Raw genomic sequence first — 19002 nt, forward strand, 5'->3', positions numbered from 1 at the left:
GTTTGTTCGCTTGTTTTAACCCTCATTTTTGAGTGGGTGCAATATTTCAGAACGACACAAGGTGGTGCTGTTGGTACATCTTCTGTTCAAATGCCACTGTATGTAAGGAGATGACTGTCAAGCTTTAAAACTTTACGAGGCTCTCCCAATGCCGGATTTTCCTCTGTGGATGCCTGATGTAAAAGACTCAGAGGAATTGCTCTTCTGTGGCCCTAGTCAGCAAGCCGTTTTACTGGAGGACCGCTTTGAGAAGGGAGTGGGGGCAGCGGCAGGCCAAGGCGACAACTTCTGCCCAACTCCTTTTGGAGCAGGTGCTTCTCATTGGCCACACATCTCTTTTGCCTCAAAGGTTGGCAGTGGAGAGCACAGTTTGGCCCAGGAGCCACCAGCTGCCAATTTATAGGGTTAACAGCAGCAGGAGCTGGCCATGGAAGCCAAGCCACGCTCAGCTCCACACTTGGCCTCCACTATCCCTTGATTGTTTGAAACATCAGGGACGCAGGTGGCGCTGTGGGTTAAAGCCTCAGCGCCTAGGGCTTGCCGATCGAAAGGTCGGCGGTTCGAATCCCTGCGGCGGGGTGCGCTCCCGCTGCTCGGTCCCAGCGCCTGCCAACCTAGCAGTTCGAAAGCACCTCCGGGTGCAAGTAGATAAATAGGGACCGCTTACCAGCGGGAAGGTAAACGGCGTTTCCGTGTGCGGCTCTGGCTCTGGCTCTGGCTCTGGCCAGAGCAGCGATGTCACGCTGGCCACGTGACCCGGAAGTGTCTCCGGACAGCGCTGGCCCCTGGCCTCTTAAGTGAGATGGGCGCACAACCCCAGAGTCTGTCAAGACTGGCCCGTACGGGCAGGGGTACCTTTACCTTTACCTTTTACCCCCCAAAAAAAATATTGGAGGGGAGCAACGTAGCCCCTGGTGTGGTGTATATGACCTGCTGCCCTTAGGAAAGCCCAGCTGGGTCAAGCCAAAGGCCCATCTAGTCCAGTATCCTGTTCTTATAGTAGCTAACAGGAAGGCTGCAGACAGGACTTGATTGCAACAGTGCTCTCTCTCCAATTTCACTTCCCAGGAACTGGCATTCAAAAGCACACTGCCTCCAACAGTAGAGGTAGAACATAACTGCTATGGTGCAGTGGAAGATGTTGTCCTTTCATCAGCGGATGCAATTGGCTTCTGCATGTAGAAGATGGTGGAGTCAGATCAGAAGGTTGGCGGTTTGAATCCCCACAGTGGGGTGAGCTCCCATTCCTCTGTCCCAGCTCCTGCCAACCTAGCAGTTCGAAAGTACACCAAAAACTGCAAGTAGATAAATAGGAACCGCTGCAGTGGGAAGGTAAACAGTGTTTTCATATGCTCTGGTTTCCGTCACGATGTCCTGTTGCTGGCCACATGACCCAGAAAGCTGTCTGCGGATAAACGCTGGCTCCCTCGACCTGAAAGTGAGATGAGCACCGCAACCCCATAGTCGTCTTTGACTGGACTTAACTGTCCAGGGGTCCTTTACTATGGAGAAAGGGCATGGGAGGAAATCCTGCTTCCATTCCGCTTAGCCTTTAATTGGATCAAGGTTACGTCAAACCATCAAAGAATCTCTTATTTTTCCACTTACTTGAGAAAAACCAAACAGCATATCCCAAAAAGGCCTCAGAGGCTTTGTTTCAAAATACAAGGCAAGGCAAGTTACGCTTTTGGCAGCTGGCCCCTCCATGCCAATGTTTTTTGTCAGGATGCTCTGAGGACGCCAACCCTGCGCTTTCCAGGAAGGAAGGGGTGGCTGCTGGCAGGGCCCACTTACATTGTCCCTCTCTTAGATTCCTTAGACTTGGCAGGTCTCAGCAGCCTTTGAAATCTCAAGGAGCAACTTGGTGACCAGGAGGAGGAGCTGTTTATTTATTCAACATCCACAGGGAGACTAGGAGGAGAAGTAAGGAGCTGTGCAGTGCAGCCAGTCCTTCCTGCCTCCCTCCTTCTAATCTCAGGTGATCCAGATCCATGTGGGAAAAAGTTATCAGCTGGCACCTGAGGCTGTCAGGGAAGGAGAGACGTTGGGGGTTTGCTTGGGCTTTTATTTATTTTTTGATTTGCTGCTACTGCCAGCCCCAGCCCAGATGCAACTGCCCCAGAGAAGAGGGAGAAAAGAACAGCTGCTAGGATCAAAGAACTCTGAGAGTTGAAACCTCCGTTGGGTAGATGGGAATGATGAAGCTCTAGGCTGCACAGCTGGAACATCCGTGAGAGAGAAAGTATCGCTTCTGTATTCCTAGGACCCATGTCTGGTAAGTAGCAGCACGTGGAGCTGTGGTGCACAGCTGGGGCAATTTTGCGACTGGAGAAGGGGGTGAAGGAAGAGGAGAGCGCAGTGCAACTTTCATAGAATTTTGGAGCTGTAAGGGACCCCAATGTTCCTTCATTTGGAGTCATAAAGCTCCTGTCTTTGAAAGTGTCACTGGCTTGGGCAATGCTGTTGAAAGAGGTGTTGCAGGGGGAGCAGGGGAGATCTGTATTTGCCTGTGCTTAGGAAATGCCTGGAATTTCAGCCAAGACAACCTCTTTGGAGGTGCCGATGTCTCCCTGGTGGAATGCCAGCAGCCAGGTTTAATCTCCCTGTGTAAGGATTAAGCTGCCGATCCGCTTTAATATGGTATGATACTGTTTCATTAAAGTAGGCACTTCTTGGCTGTCAGATGCTTTGAGAGCTCTTTGGCAGAAAACCGTCGCAATAACGAATACTAAAAGTTGCACACCATGCACTTTTCATCTTGTGGCCAGGCGCAACTTGCAAGGGAGGTGAGGGTTCCTGTATCACGGAGAGGTATGCAGAAGCAGGAAACTGATCAGAAGTAGCTCCCCCCCCAAAAAAAAAACCCACAAAAAACATGACAAGCTGAACCTGCTGAAATTCCTGCTTCTCTACACCTACTGGAGATAGAGGCAATGGACCACTGGGCTTTGTGCTTTGGAATTTTGTAACCCAGCTGTTACAGCCACGGTATTTCAGAGCAGCCTCGACAGATACATTCCAAACCCACCCGCTTCACCTGTCTAGGGTCTGGAGCATCCTATTTCAAGAAACCTTAGATTAGAACAGGGTTAGCTTTGTAGATATTTGTTGGACTCCAGTCCCCATCAGCCTCAGTCATCGTGGCCAATGGGCAGGGATGATAAGAAATGTGGTGTAATGCCTTCTGGAAAGCCACAGGTCACCTACCCTTGGGTTAGAAGGAAAGAATCCCAGAACCTTTGCTGTCATTTTTGTCTAAGAGGATGTTGCATCTGTATTTGAATTCTTGCATTGCTTTTACGTACACTGTCCTGGGAACATGCCTGAAGGGTGGACTAAAACACCCCTTTGATAATGTAGAACAAATAAAGCTTGTGCAGCTGTTGTAGATTTCAATCGTACCTGTTTCTCCCCCTTGCATCATGTGCTGGCAGTGCTTTTTTTTCTAGAAGAAAAGGTGCCAGAACTCACCTCAAATAGACCTTTACACTACTAGTATAGGTGACTCCCCACCTCTAGCCTTTGTGTGATGGAAAGAGGCATCCTGAGCCCATGAAGGGGGTAAGGACAAACAGGGAAGCAGATCTCAACCCCTTTACCTAAACGTTTGCTTACCTGCAAGCATGGGACGGTCCAGGAAGGGAACATCAAGAGGCTTTCCACCTTCTTCGTGCCTCCCTGAGAAAACGGCTGAGTCAGAGCTGCTAGAAAAGGGATGGCCATGCCTGAACAAGTGAAGAAAGGACTGCACTTACTATTTGCAGGAGAGCTTTTGAGTGGGTTCCCTGGCATGGACTGGGGTATTTAAAGTGTGCTTTAACACCTAATGCCTGATAAAAGCTGTTGAGCATTCCCAATTATTGTGTCCATTTGTATAGAGGAAGAGGAGAGCAGCGGGAACGGAAGAAGTCCCTTTGACGTGCCCTGCCGTTGGGTGCCCAACATTAACCATTAAAACTTTTTGAACAGCTAGCATCCTGGATCACGAAGCAAGATGTTATGAACAGCTATTAAGTGATCATATTTTATTTAAGTGAATTGCTTGCTGGTGCTTAATGATGTTTTCTCAATATCTGGAAAACAGCCCATTGTTCTTAATAGCTCATTAAGGTTGAAAACTGCTATCCGCCAGGAAACATCTCCCATGCAAGATGGCATTGAAGCTAGAATTCAGCAGGATGTGAAAGGATAAAGTGGCAGTTTGGAGTTGAAAAGTGGTTTTGGGCAGAATGGTTGTGCAGGTGAGCATTGCTTGAGCCATGAGCCTTGGTCAGGGATTCAGCCTTCCTCTGAGATTTAGGAGGAACACATTCTTCCCATGGACAGTATAAGACAGTTGTAGACAGATTTGCCTATGCTCCCCCATCTATGAAGACTTCTGATTGGTTGCTTGCCTTGTGACAGGTACAAAGCTACTTCCCCTCTCTTGGCTGGAACAATGCTGGAGGAGAAATTGGCACCAAATAAAGCACATTTTTTAAAATCCAAACATTTAAACAGGACATGCCAGGGGCCTGAAAACCCAGATATGATTTGAAACCCAGATATGAGTGTTATTACAAGAGTGGAAGCATTGGCTTTGGTTGTTTGGTCAATCAGTATGCACACTTCTGACTTTTGTAGTTGGTTTGGGAGGATTTGTGATCTGTGGTTTAGTGGAGCAGGAAGGGCAGGTGCAGAATTATTATTATTTTCGCAGGTGATACCATTGCAAGACTGGTAATTGCCAGTGCTGTGACTTTGGGGCAGGGGAAAGGAATGGAAAGGCAGGCCTGGCCTGGTTTAGCACACGGTCCTTCTGTTAGGCAGGGTTAGACCAGTGGTTCTCAAAAAGTGTGGCAGGAGAGAATGGCAAGTGTGGCAAGAAGATTCCAGGACAATCAATATTACATTTTAGGAAAGAGTCATGTTCTTATGTAGCTGCATTGTTTCATACTTTCCAAATGTCCCGTGGTCATATTATAAAGCAGTTTTGTGCTATGTTATAAATCATGGGTAGGCAAACTAAGGCCTGGGGCCCGGATCCAGCCCAATCGCCTTCTAAATCCAGCCTGCGGACGGTCCAGGAATCAGCGTGTTTTTACATGTAGATTGTGTCCTTTTATTTAAAATGCATCTCTGGGTTATTTATGGGGCATAGGAATTCGTTCATTATTATCTTTTTCAAAATATTGTCCGACCCCCCCCCCCACCACTTCTGAGGGACAGTGGACCGGCCCCCTGCTGAAAAAGTTTGCTGACCCCTGTTATAAATCAAGCACTTCTATGAATTGTTTCTTTTCGTTCTGCAACGTATTTCTATTCAATAAAAAGTTTGGTGTGGTGCAAGCAAATCTTTATTCTGAAAGCGTAGCCCAGAGAAAAACGATCAGCTTAGACGGTGAGCGGGCCAAGCTCAGCCAGTGAAATTGATGGTTGATTTGGACTGTGAGCCCTGACCAAAGTCCAACATCCTAAACACTATATACCAGCTCATGCATATTTTTACTCTCCTTTGGGGTATAGCAATGGACTCTCACAGGGTCATGAGAAGCTATACTGTACCAAGTCTGTTATGTACTGAGTTGAATAGGATCCAAAATGCAGCAGTCTGATTGGTCCTAGAACAATAGGATTCAGAATGCAGCAGTCTGATTGGTCCTAGAACAATGCAGCAGTATGATTGGTCCGCAGGAGCCACCCAATCCAGCTCCAGGTGGAAGTGAATCCACAACCTGATTGACCTACAGGAGAATCCCGGAATTAGCCAATCATGTGCAGCCCATTGTGTAAATAATGTATATAAAGCAGATATTGTGGGGGAACTTCCATTCCTCCTCACCACTATGAGCGGAATAAAGAGCATGAAATTCACTCTTGACTCCGAGTATATTTCATAGTCCATTGGTTCATTGAGCTCAGAACTGTCCATACTGCCTGGCAGAGGCTCTCCAGGGTTTTAGACAGGGCATGTTTCCAGCCCCCTTGAATATTCCAGGAATTGAACCTAGGACCTTCTCCGTGTAAAGCAGATGAGCTATGATGCCCTCCAGATGTTGTTGGACTGCAACTCCCATCATCCCTGATGATTGGTGGTGCTTGCTGGGGCAGATGGGAAATGTAGTCCCACAACATCCGGAAACTGATGTTCTGCTGAAGGCTGCTGCTGCCTGTCTCCTCCTCCATGCCCAGTGCACATATTTGCAAATAAATAGATGTTGCCAAATACTGCAGAATTCCCATCCAGAAGGAAAACGCAGCAATGCTCTTGGAACGTCACTTTGCTTGGGGAAATATGCAGTGAATAACAAAACAATGCCCTGTTTCTCAACAACATGCGGGTTTTAAAAAGAAGTCATGCCCATTTCCCCCTCTGCACAGAAGTTCCCACATCATTTTTTAGTGCTAGCTGCCTTCCTGATTTATTTCCTGATTTGTATCGCCTCATTCTTGGATCAGATAGGGCAAACTTGCTCTTAAAAACCAGTGAGCCAAATGCTGCTTCCATTGCCAGTGGCGTAAATCCTAAGCACTTCTGCTTGGACTCTGCAAATTTACTCCGGAATTGCACCACCGTGAATGAAAGTGCAGCTTGGCCTTGAGCCACATGGGTGGGTCAGACATGTTTAAGGATATGATTAAGCTGTGGGCAAAGAATTGGTCACGTCACACTTGCGTAAATGTCAAGTTCTGCACCTCTTCAAGCGCACACAGTGCAGGCTGTATTATGCTGTACTGTCACAGATATTGTAGCTAATAGTACAGGCAGAGGGATTATTCCACTGCTCATTCTGTCTAACAGACACCTTATTACTGCTGTGTGGACTCTGATTTATGTTTGGGCCCTCGCCTCCACCTGGAAAAGAAGACACAGTACACATTTGCATGTGGCACAAAGTGTATGCAAATGTTACGTGAATTTGTGTCTTCATTTCATAGAATCATAGAATCATAGAGTTGGAAGAGACCACAAGGGCCATCGAGTCCAACCCCCTGCCAAGCAGGAAACACCATCAGAGCACTCCTGACATATGGTTGTCAAGCCTCTGCTTAAAGACGTCCAAAGAAGGAGACTCCACCACACTCCTTGGCAGCAAATTTCACTGTCGGACAGCTCTTACTGTCAGGAAGTTCTTCCTAATGTTTAGGTGGAATCTTCTTTCTTGTAGTTTGGAACCATTGCTCCGCGTCCGCTTCTCTGGAGCAGCAGAAAACAACCTTTCTCCCTCCTCTATGTGACATCCTTTTATATATTTGAACATGGCTATCATATCACCCCTTAACCTCCTCTTCTCCAGGCTAAACATGCCCAGCTCCCTTAGCCGTTCCTCATAAGGCATCGTTTCCAGGCCTTTGACCATTTTGGTTGCCCTCCTCTGGACACGTTCCAGTTTGTCAGTGTCCTTCTTGAACTGTGGTGCAAGTGGCTAAAAAAATATTATGTAAAACTTGAAATTTAGCCATTGAGAGGCCTAAACAGTATCTTATTATTGTACAGTGGTACCTCGGGTTAAGTACTTAATTCGTTCTGGAGGTCCGTACTTAACCTGAAACTGTTCTTTACCTGAAGCACCACTTTAGCTAATGGGGCCTCCTTCTGCTGCCACGCCGCTGGAGCACGATTTCTGTTCTCATCCTGAGGCAAAGTTCTTAACCTGAAGCACTATTTCTGGGTTAGCGGAGTCTGTAACCTGAAGCGTATGTAACCTGAAGCGTATGTAACCTGAGGTACCACTGTACATTAATCTACGCTCCCTGCTGGCATCTCTGGGTGGAAGTATACATGACAAAGTTCTCTTATGCTCTTCCTTGATCACAAAGATCTTCAGATGGGGCATTTCTGGTGGCTCCCCATGGCCCTGAGGTTCAGCTGGCTTTTGTGAGGGACTGAGCCTTTAGTGTGGCAGGCTGTGCCTTATGGGAACTCCCTGCAAGTAGATGTCCATCATTAAACCACCTAGACATTTGTACTATGCATGGAAGGTGAACTGATTCTGCTACTGCACTGTTGTAGCTGGGGTTGGGGCCTTGCATACAAGAGAACGACCCAGTTCTTGTGACTCTACTGCCATGCACCAGCCTGCTGCTCATTCATATTAAACCATAATTTGGTACTCTCACTGCACAAGAAACATTAAAAGGTAAAGGTAAAGGTACCCCTGCCCGTACGGGCCAGTCTTGACAGACTCTGGGGTTGTGCGCCCATCTCACTTAAGAGGCCAGGGGCCAGCGCTGTCCGGAGACACTTCCGGGTCACGTGGCCAGCGTGACATCGCTGCTCTGGCGAGCCAGAGCCGCACACGGAAACGCCGTTTACCTTCCCGCTGGTAAGCGGTCCCTATTTATCTACTTGCACCCGGAGGTGCTTTCGAACTGCTAGGTTGGCAGGCGCTGGGACCGAGCAGCGGGAGCGCACCCCGCCGCAGGGATTCGAACCGCCGACCTTTCGATCGGCAAGCCCTAGGCGCTGAGGCTTTAACCCACAGCGCCACCTTTAATTATGCAGCCTGAATCTCCTGGCTTGTGAATGAGTCCCACCTGAAAATAGTGACAGTCTGGAAGTTCCATGTTCTAAATGTAAGCTTTCATTGTAAAATGAACATCTGAAATCTTTGCTCACTGAAGTGTTGGTGTGTGTGTGTGTTTTGCTCAATCAGAACAAGTAGCTGCTGTTGCTGGAGGTGTGGTCGGAGGCATGCTTCTATTGCTCCTTCTTGGGATAGCAGTATACCTCTTTTGGAAGAATGTGTACTTCAAGGCTTCTTATGAAGAACTTACTAATCCCACTTCTCCAGTCCAGGCACCAGTTTGTCTGCAGGAGCCAAATGTTGCAAGGTAAATAGTGTATTTTATTTTACAGTGGAACCTCTGGTTACGAACTTAATTTGTTCTGGAGGTCCATTCTTAAGCTGAAACCATTCTTATCCTGAGGCGCACCTCTGGCGTGTGATTTCCGTTTGCATCCTGGGGCAAAGTTTGCAACCAGGAGCAGCTACTTCAGGTTAGCGGAGCTCATAACCTGAAGTGTTCGTAACCAGAAGCGTTCGTAACCAGAGGTACCGCTGTACTTTATTTTTACGTCTGCTGTCAGTTATCAGATTCTAAACCATGGGGCAGAACATGCAACAAGAGACCCAGATTGTCAGTGGCTAACCCATTCCAGTGATCCACTGTTTATAGATCCCATGAACCAATGATCTTTGCCACTCATTGTGTAGAACCAAATGGTGAAAATGTGTACCTTTTGATGTGTTTTATTTATTGTTTATGACTTTTGTTAAGTTGGTAATTATGTAAATCTTGTCATTCTGTAAGCCACCTTGAACATTGTTTTCACTATGGAAAATGATGATGATGATGATGAAAATGTTCCGGAAGGCCTGCAAATGCCATCTTGGCTGTCAAGATAACCCCGAAACTACCATAATTGATATCAAAGCAAGTGAATAAATATATGTAAGCTCATTCTTACATATATTTGAAAGAATATTTGAAATATTTGAAAGAATGAGCTTACATATATTTATTTATTCACTTGCTTTGATATGTGCTTTGGCTTGCTTAGATGCCCTGCTTATCTGTGGATTTGGGAAGCTTGGTGATTGGACTAGGGACGGGAGCTAGTCGTGAGATTTGGATACATGCCATCTATGCCCTCATCAGCAGGTGAACTGATAGGAGGTTCTGGCCAAATTGACATAGGCTGCTTTTTGTGCAAGGTAATGATGCATAGATGCTTTCTTCGGCAAGTCATTACAACCTCTTGCTACTTTGGTGTCTATCCTGAGTCTGTGCTATAAGTGCACTCCTTCTTCTAATAAAGCACTGGAATTGAAAACTCTGACGTTTTATTTTATTTTATTTATTTATTTTATATACCACCCTACCCACAGGTCTCAGGGCAGTTCACAGAATAAATCAAAATGTAAAACCACAAAATGCATAATCAAAATAAGAGTAACAACCACCCAATAACACACACACACACACACCCATCATTCCACTGCTCTTGGCATGACAATCCTACTTTCAATAAAACAGCAACATACACTTTTTAATGTGCTAAGTTGCATCTCAGTGTTTCACATTTGCCCATATAAGATGACAGAGAGTAATTTATTAAGTGACTAATTCTTCTACTTGGGGTGGGGGGAAATACTACACTGACAGAACACGTGGATGTGTTTCCTATTATTGCTAGTAGAAAAACAAACTAATACAAGAAACATCTTTTTTAAAATGTGAACACAAAATTAACAGGAAACTAACCAAAATATGTTTTATATAGAATTAAGACTAGAAGAGAAATAGGGATATGTAAAGACATATTTTGTTTGAAACTAAACTGCCATGAGAGTTTATGAGGTGTCTCAAATGTAACTAAATGCTGTTATTAGTTGCTCATAAAGGCTGCTATGAGTTGACATCCTGTAGCCTTATGAGGCTTTGCCCTCGGGTGGGAAAAATATTGCTCCCGGGAAAGGGAGATGGGAGTCAACAGACACTCAAGGAATAGCTTCAGAGAAAAAGCTTTATTTCTACCATCCATGAACTGGTAGAAGGCGCAAGTGTGATAGTTCACAAAAGCATGCACGGGTTCACAGTCATGTGCACAGAGTTTATATACCTTTCCAGTTCCCTCCCCTTTTCTCCTCCTTCTTGAAGAGTCCTGCCCATGAGTTCCTCTGAGCATGAACAGAAAGCTGTCTTGGGAAAGGGGGGGTGAGAAGCCAAGGGGGTTCAGAGTGTTCAGATATGTTTCAATCTCTTGTTCTGGCATAGGTCCCGGAAAGAAAGCTGCAAGTCAAATGTACTGTTTGGCAAGGTCAACTATAGCCTGAGAAGCGACCTTTGTTACAGCAGAGCGAAATGTTTCTGATGCTTAGCTAATGCCTTTTAGCTGCTAAGAAAAATGATTTTGAGAAGCTTTGAGAAGCTTTGAGCCTGCTTTGGGGGGTGGGGTGATTTCGGGCCTAGGTGGGGCACCTGTCCTCACCTCATAGAATCATAGAATCATAGAGTTGGAAGAGACCACAAGGGCCATCGAGTCCAACCCCCTGCCAAGCAGGAAACACCATCAGAGCACTCCTGACATATGGTTGTCAAGCCTCTGCTTAAAGACCTCCAAAGAAGGAGACTCCACCACACTCCTTGGCAGCAAATTTCACTGTCGGACAGCTCTTACTGTCAGGAAGTTCTTCCTAATGTTTAGGTGGAATCTTCTTTCTTGTAGTTTGGATCCATTGCTCCGTGTCCGCTTCTCTGGAGCAGCAGAAAACAACCTTTCTCCCTCCTCTATGTGACATCCTTTTATATACCTCCTACAATCCTTTATGACATCCTTCTTTGGTATCCCTGCACCTCACTCACACAGGACCTCCTTTGGGCCTGTGGATCGGGACATTAGTCCCACCTCTGTTCCAGCATCACTCGGGTAACAATAAGTGGATTGTTGCAGGGGGATTGTCCATTCCCCCCTCCCCTCAGTTTTCCATTCTTCCTTCCAACAGTCAGTTAGCATCCTGTCCTGAGCATGCTCAGTCTTCATCAGGCTCGGTCTTCTTGGGGTGGGGGGTGGGGTCTTTTCCCCCCCCTTTGGTGTCCCCCCCCCGAATAAAACCACTTTTGATACTTCTGTACACATCAGACTTTCTCCAAGTATTCTCTTTTTTATGGGGGTGCTGTTTTTGCTGCACAAGAACTAACACTTGAAGATTTAAGATGATAGATAGATAGATAGATAGATAGATAGATAGATAGATAGATAGATAGACAGAGTTCAAATTCTAAATGAAAGGTATTGTTTATGTGTGGAAATACCTGGTTGTCTCCCACTCCCTTTAAAAATTATTCTGATTTAGGGTAGAAGAGTTGCACTTATTGTCTTAACTGTTTTTCTTTTTAATAATAAAAAAAGTTCCTCAAAACCAAGGAACTATTTTTGTATTTTAAAAAACATTTAATTTGTTTACCATATTCTTTGCATTTCCACTAGATGCGTGCATGTGTATAAATGATAATGCAGCCGTAGAAAATGTCGAGAAAACAATGGTCACGTTCCATCTGAAACCAAGATCGTCTACCGATTTCAGCGGAGGAATTTAAGTGCACATTTAAATCGAACAATGGGTTTATTTTACACCTTTTTTTGCTAGCTTGATATGACTGACTCTGGTAGTTGTCTTTTCTACAGGACGAAAAGCGTCCCCTTCATCGTCCCACCAAAATTTCACAGGCAAGCTTGGATTGATATGATAAATGGAGAACAAATTCAGGAGGATAGTGACCTCTATGTCACCCCTGACTCTGGGCCTCGATCTTCTTTCCATTCCTTAGGTAGGTTGATATTATTTGAATGAGTAAACTGGAATACAGAGTGTTAGAAATCTGGAAGCAGAATTGGAATTTGTCTGAACTACAGATGGGGTCTGTTGTGGGACCAATGCAGGTTGTAGAGGCTGTATAATGTTGGTGGAAGGAATCAGGCATAAAAGGCATCAAGTTTCCCCCCAGATGAACCTAGTGTTGTTACAGTTTGAATCTGAACCGTTGTGCCAAAAGGTCAACACATAGTCTTATACATGTAATAATAATAATAATAATAATAATAATAATAATAATAATAATATAAAAATACATTCACTGTAGTTTCACAGTTTGCAGAGATGTGCAGGTTTGTACAGGAACATTCCATTTTGTAGATCTGATATTCTTAACTCAAAGGATCTGGGTTGTTTCTTCCTCTCTGTGAAGCTGGCGCATACCTTGTCGGAGCCATCAACCCAGAGCTGTACAGATTTCCCGAAGACAAGAGCGAAACAGACTTCCCAGAGGGTAACATTGGTCGGCTTTGGTTCTCAGTGGAATACGAACAAGAATCGGAAAGGCTCCTCATCTCCTTGATCAAAGCCAGGAAGTTGCAGTCTCCTTCTAGCTCCTGCAACCCTTTGGTGAAAATCTACCTGTTGCCCGATGAGAGGCGCTATCTGCAGTCTAAGACCAAGCGCAAAAATCTCAACCCCCAGTTTGATGAGAATTTTATTTTCCAAGTAAGCTTTCATGTCAGTGGAATATTACATTGATGCCGGCCCAGCCCTCCTGTGAGGCAAAGTGTGGCAACTGCCTCGGGTGGCAAATTCTGAGGGGCAGAGCATGGCTAGAACTGTGTGTCATGTGGTCTGTCCGCCAACCCCCAAGCTAGCTTTCTGCCCTACAGTGTGGTGGAGGACTCTGTTCCTTCAACCAGTGCTGAAGTAAAATGCAACTACCAGTCTTGTCTGATTTTGTGTGCAGAATGGGGAATGCACCATCTTGTCCTTTGCCTCAGGCAGCAAAATAGCCTGTGCTGCTTCTGTTTTGATGTGATGTTGTAGATTCTTGCCTCCCATACTCCTGATAACTGAGATCCAAACTATACATTACACACGCGCTTCTCTCGCAGTGGTCAACTGGGAGATTATTTATTGGGGGAAATGAGACCGTTTAACCTCATTTGCAATGTTCTGTTTGCTACTATCCAGATTTCCAGTAGCGCCTTATACCAAAGGACACTGAAGTTTTGTGTCTACCATGTTGACAAACAGAAGAAACACATTCTCTTAGGCCAAGTAATATTCCCTTTGAAAAATGAATCCTTTACCGGTGATGGCAAAGTCATCGTCTGGAGAGATCTGGAAGCCGATACCCTTGAGGTAGGTGATTCATTAAAGCTTAAATCATTATCCTACCTTGAGTGTAGATAGGGGTGTTCTAGAAAACTAAGCACACACTAAACTGTCAGATGGGATGAGCTAAGAAAATGTAAAAACACAGGGCAATCCTACACATATGTACTTCCCATTGAGTTCAGTGGTACTTTCTCCCATGTAAGGAAGATTGCCACCTTGTGATTCTTGTATAGCCTGATTTGTATATCTTAAGGGTACAGTTCAAAATGCAGATATTGCAATTGTCATTTGGCATGATCTGGCCAAGAAATGATAAGCATTTTATGGTCCCACCCAAGGTTCAGCTCCATCGAAGTCAACAGGATGGAACTGTTTCCTGGCTCACCCCTAGATAACCAGCCCTCACATGAATTCATATGGTAACTAAGCCCTTTCTGTGCTGCAAATTTAATCAGTCAGAATTAAAGTGAGAGCAGCCCCCTCCCCATAAATGAAAGCAGTAACCTGAGAATAAGCTTTCAGGAAGCCAGAGATCCTAGTAGAAATATTTTTTTTCTTGTGCTTTTGAGGTAGAACAGCTCTATTATGTGTGGAGAGATTGTTCCTTAATAAATTTGAAATGGCAGTAGAGAGTGGGAGAAAAGGCTAGAATAAATGCACACCATCTAAGGGAAAGAGATCTGCACAGATTTCCTTCCTGGATTGGGAGCTGTGTGCACAGTTTTCTGGAGCAATATTCAGATGCCCATTCAAAGATGATACAGATCTGGTGTGACTCCATTTGCACTACCTGATGTTATGAGTCCTCAATGTTGAGTCCTCAGGGGCTGTGGGGGCTAGAACCCCAGACTTTTCTTTAAAAGCTCCAGATCAGGTGTGGGCAACTTTTGGCTCTCCAGATGTTGCTCTATTCCAATTCCCATCAGTCTTAGTAAGCATGGCCTGTGGCTAGGGGTGGTTGAAGTAGTTCAGCAACATCTGGAAGGCCAAAGGTTCCCCCCACACCTGTTCCAGATCAACTAGTATCCTTAATGCCCTTTCCTCCTGGGAGCGCATGAGACTTTTCCTTTCCGCACGTGCTCAGTCTGTGCATGAACCTGCCCCTTTACAGGGAAAGCAAGGTAAGGAAGGGAACCAAACTCCTGGTGCCAATGACAAGCACTACATATTCCTTCCGCATTTGTAAATGAGCAGGCATGGATGGCAAACCTCTTCGCCTTTTCCTAAGGTATCTCTAATATCTATTGGGCACTGTTGCACATCACTGCTCACATCCACAACATACATTTAAAGTGCATGGCTTCCCTCAAAGAATCCTGGAAACTGTAGTGTGTTAAGGGTTCTGGGAATTGAATCCTGTGAGCAGTAAGCTACAGTTCACAAAGACAATATATGGTGTCAGTATCTATGGTGTGGCAGGATAACCCTGCTCTTAAACTTAGTGGAGTAAGGAAAAGATTTGCTTCTTAATATTAAATTCTTGATAAAGTGCAGTTTTTACAATGCAGCTGACCAATATTCTTCTCCACCCCAAAGCTGCCTTCTGAACATGGTGACCTCCAGTTTTCTCTCAGCTACAATGACTATCTGGGCCGTCTCACGGTGGTAGTCCTGAGAGCTAAGGGCTTGAAGCTCCAGAATGAAAGACATGCTGTCGGTAAGAAACACAAGGCTTAATTGGGTTTTGAGAAATTAACCCTAATTACTTCACATTACTTGGGTCTCCAGCTGTTTTTGGACTATAGTTCCCATCATCCCTGACCACTGACCCTGCTGGCTAGGGGTGATGGGAGTTGTAGTCCAAAAACAGCTGCAGACCCAAGTTTTGGAAACCCAAGACTGAATATTTCTGATATCCAAACAGTCCACTGTCAGGGACCGGGCAGAGGAGGAATGGTGGAGACCGCCTCCCCAGCCTGACCCTTCCAGAGAAGAAGAAGACAGTTCAGAATTACAACAGGGGTTTGAGTGAAGTCACAGCTCAGAGGCAGATGAGGGGAAAAGCTGGGAAAGAATGGGAAAGAAGGAACAAGAAGCACCAGCTAATGGACATAGTGTCTTTAGAAAGCATTCCAGACCTGCCCCCTCTCCCAGAACCCAGCGAGCACTGAAAGCAGGAGAGCAGAGAGCTCAAAGGCAGAGGGCACTTTTCAGCACCCGTAATGATGACACATGGAGAGAGGGAATGGGTGGAGACTCACTCGGGGCAACGCCATTATTCCACGAGGCTGCATTTCCAAGCTTCTCTCTGTGAATATTGAATAAAAAGCAGTTGGTAAGAACTTTTCCTTGTCTTATCCGTTCCTGGCAACCTGCTGTGGGGGTTGGCTCCTCTGCCGCCTGACATCCACTGAGATAATGGAGGTTGCATTCCAAACTGTAATTCCTTAAGGTGCAACACTTGAAGAAGGGGTTGTGGGTTGTGGATTTGTGCTCCTCTGAATGCTTCCAACCTATATTGAGTGGTTTACAGCCTCATCCCCTCATTCCAGGTGTATTTGTCAAAGTGTCACTAATGAAGCATAATCAATTCATCAAAAGCAAAAAGACCACGGTTGTTCCTGCATCCTCGGATCCATTGTACAATGAGACTTTCAGCTTCAAGGTGGACCAGCAGGAGCTGGATACAGCAAGCCTGAGCCTGTCTGTGCTCCAGGATTCAGAGGGAGAAGGTAAGGAGCTGTTTTCCACTACTGCCATCTGGTTACCTGCATACTATTCTTGCATAGCAACGAATCTGATGACTTTTCTCCTTTCTCCTTCCTGTTTTAGAAACTTCGCTGGGCCGTGTGGTTGTTGGGCCTTTCATGTACACCAGGGGCAAGGAACTGGAGCACTGGAATGAAATGATTAGTAAGCCCAAGGAGTTGGTGAAGAGGTGGCATGCTCTGTCTCTTAGCACCTGAAAGGTGGTGAGCACTCTTGCAAGGGATACCTGTAGCAAAGAGCTTTCTGCTGTGCTGTCTCCGGAACAGGTTCTTCAGATGCATCCTCAGCTTATGCCCATCACAGATGTTGGGTGACGTAGTGATCAAGACAGTTGACAAGGTTGCTAAAAGCGCCAGATTTCAAGGCAGCGTGGCACCTCAGATCTGCTCATTTGCAAAGTGGAATTTGATCCTTAAAATTAGGAGAGCCCCCAAATCAGCGTGAGAGTGTTGGCCACATATACCATAGACCACTGAAATTTCATAGAATTGCAGAGTTGGAAGCGACCCAAGGGTCATCTAGTCCAACCCCCTGCACTGCAGGAATCTCAACTAGATTCTACATGACAGATGACTATCCAGCCTCTGCTTAAAAACCTCCAAGGAAGGAGAATCCACCACCTCTTGTGGAAGTCTATGCCACTGTTAAACAGCTGTTACTGTCCGAAAGCTCTTCCTGATGCTTAATCAGAATCTCCTTCCTTGTAAATTGAATCCGTTGGTTCAGATCCTAGCCTCTGGAGCAGGAGAAAACAAGCTGCATCCTATGTGACGGCCCTTTAAATGTTTGAAGATGGCTATCCTATCTCCTCTCAGGCTCCCCTTTACCAAGCTAAACATACCCAATTCCCTCATCCGTTCCTCATAAGGCTTGGTCTCCAGACCCTTTATCATCTTGGTCCCCCTCCTCTGTACACATTCCAGCTTGTCAATATCCTTCTTAAATTGTGGTGTCCAGAAATGGACACAGTACTCCAGATCTGACCAAGGCAGAATAGGGCAAGAACATAAGATTCTACTGGCTTGATCCCTGTATTTTAAACCCTTGGTTAGGAAGCACTGTGCCATTAAGAGTTTCCTTAGCAATATCAATTAATCAAATGTATTAGGAGGTTAAGTGCATTAAGGATATAATTGAGCACAGAAGGCATGTCATGAAAGCTAGTTGGAGGCACCACATCTGCAGCGTTCTGGCTTTGGAATCTCTGGCCTCATTTATTAGAGCCATTTCCATTATCTCACTGGTCTGAGGCAGGTGGACAAAGCTTCTGCGCTGTTCCGTCTCTCTGAGAAGATGGATTCTGCTTCAGGTTGGCTAAAGGATTGTTTCATCAGTCACAAGCAGAATGATCATGGATTATACTAGTGCAGGCTTGCTAAATCACCAGGCTGTGTGCATGTGTTGTGCTAATGCAAAATGGTGAAAAGGAGAAAAAAGGGAAGCATTATCCAAAGTTCCTGTTTGAGTCTAGTCTTTCTGTTTAGGTCAGAAAAAAAAAACCCTCAAGCTGTGACCATTTGTTATGTTCTCCTAAAGTCGTGCGCAAGCCACTTTTTAAAAAATCAGAAAAGGTAATTTAATTTCAGTAACTCACTCGAGAGTTCAGCTCGTGATATTTTCTAATCATTAAATTATTCTTCAGTGAAGGGAAAAAAGAAAATGAGGAAATGAAACAGGCTTCCCTTTGAAGCAGGATGCAGTGTTAATTAATGTGAAGCATGAAAGCACCAGACTTCAATCTTGGTTTCCATTGTAATTCTGAGTTGTATCTGCCAAAGTCATACTTGGGATGTGTGCACATTGCAGCCAGACAATTTATTTTTTCACTTTGTTTTCAAGCTGGTTTGGGGGGAAAACACATTATATATATGTGTGTGTGTGTGTGTGTGTGTGTGTGTGTGTGTGTAGTTGATTAAAACAGTGAACTAACAAAAACAATTAAAGAGGAGAGAAAATGAATAATAAAACTTTTTTTAAAAATTACAGACTCCATATGGGAATGTGACCTCTACTGTTGGCAGCAAAATGTCTCTGAATACCAGTTCCTGGGAATCAAAGGTGGAAAGTGGGGAGTTGTGCTCAGGTCCTACTTTTGGGCATCTGGGTTGGCCATTGTGAGAACAGAATGCTGGTCTAGATGGGTCATTCGCCAGATTCAACAGAGCTCTTACATTCTTACAAAGGAAGTGAAAATCAAGTTTATTTATGTGCTGTTCTTATTGTTAAAGCAAGCCGAGAGCAGTTACTTGGTTTTTGCTTGAAGCACCGGTCATGTCTTGGCGTCAGTTATGCTTTGGTTATTAGTCTGTAATGTTTTGCATTATGTTAAAACAAGTGCTGTGAAACCTTAGAAACAATGCATTTCCCTTGTCCCTTTCTTGTGTCTCTCTCTTATTATATATAAAAATACATTTTATGTGATTAAAAACAATTTGAACCAATGTGTTATTCTGGTAACTGTAGTCTGCTTCTCATAAGATGCTAGGCTCTGTTTAGTGAGTTGGTGTCAGTTTAGGGCTGCTTCCTGCTGGTTCCTTATCATAGGACTGAGTTTGCCCTTAAGCATTGGCCTGTTGCAACACAATTAATTGTGAGACCCACAGCCACCCCTTTGAGCATTTTGAAAGCTGCCTCATGATGGATAGGA

General features: G+C 45.1%; 1 protein-coding gene across 3 annotated transcripts; it reads left to right on the forward strand.

The window, feature by feature from the left end:
- The first annotated feature begins 1907 nt into the window (after window positions 1-1907).
- Window positions 1908-18796, forward strand: SYT15 (synaptotagmin 15). Of its 3 annotated transcripts, XM_079975721.1 has the most exons (10): window positions 1908-1923; window positions 2097-2275; window positions 8637-8814; window positions 12173-12315; window positions 12733-13028; window positions 13500-13670; window positions 15183-15303; window positions 16139-16318; window positions 16419-16558; window positions 18342-18796. In XM_079975721.1, the coding sequence occupies exons 2-9, from the start codon at window positions 2269-2271 to the stop codon at window positions 16550-16552; spliced, it is 1230 nt and encodes a 409-aa protein (XP_079831847.1). In that variant the 5' UTR covers window positions 1908-1923; window positions 2097-2268; the 3' UTR covers window positions 16553-16558; window positions 18342-18796. The 3 variants fall into 3 exon arrangements, with proteins under 3 accessions (XP_079831847.1, XP_079831849.1, XP_079831848.1); XM_079975722.1 differs by lacking the exons at window positions 1908-1923; window positions 2097-2275 and adding an exon at window positions 3898-4014; XM_079975723.1 differs by lacking the exons at window positions 1908-1923; window positions 8637-8814 and having other exon boundaries at window positions 1930-2275.
- Window positions 18797-19002: the final 206 nt, after the last annotated feature.

The sequence above is a fragment of the Podarcis cretensis genome (assembly GCF_951804945.1).
Source record: "Podarcis cretensis genome assembly, chromosome: 5".
NCBI classification, from domain to species: Eukaryota; Metazoa; Chordata; class Lepidosauria; order Squamata; family Lacertidae; genus Podarcis; species Podarcis cretensis.

Bases quoted from the DNA above. Each gene is read 5' to 3' on its own strand.
- SYT15 (XM_079975721.1), top strand. The intron at 15,304-16,138 runs GTAAGAAACACA...CCCTCATTCCAG, and splicing joins GAATGAAAGACATGCTGTCG to GTGTATTTGTCAAAGTGTCA. The intron at 16,319-16,418 runs GTAAGGAGCTGT...TTCCTGTTTTAG, and splicing joins CCAGGATTCAGAGGGAGAAG to AAACTTCGCTGGGCCGTGTG.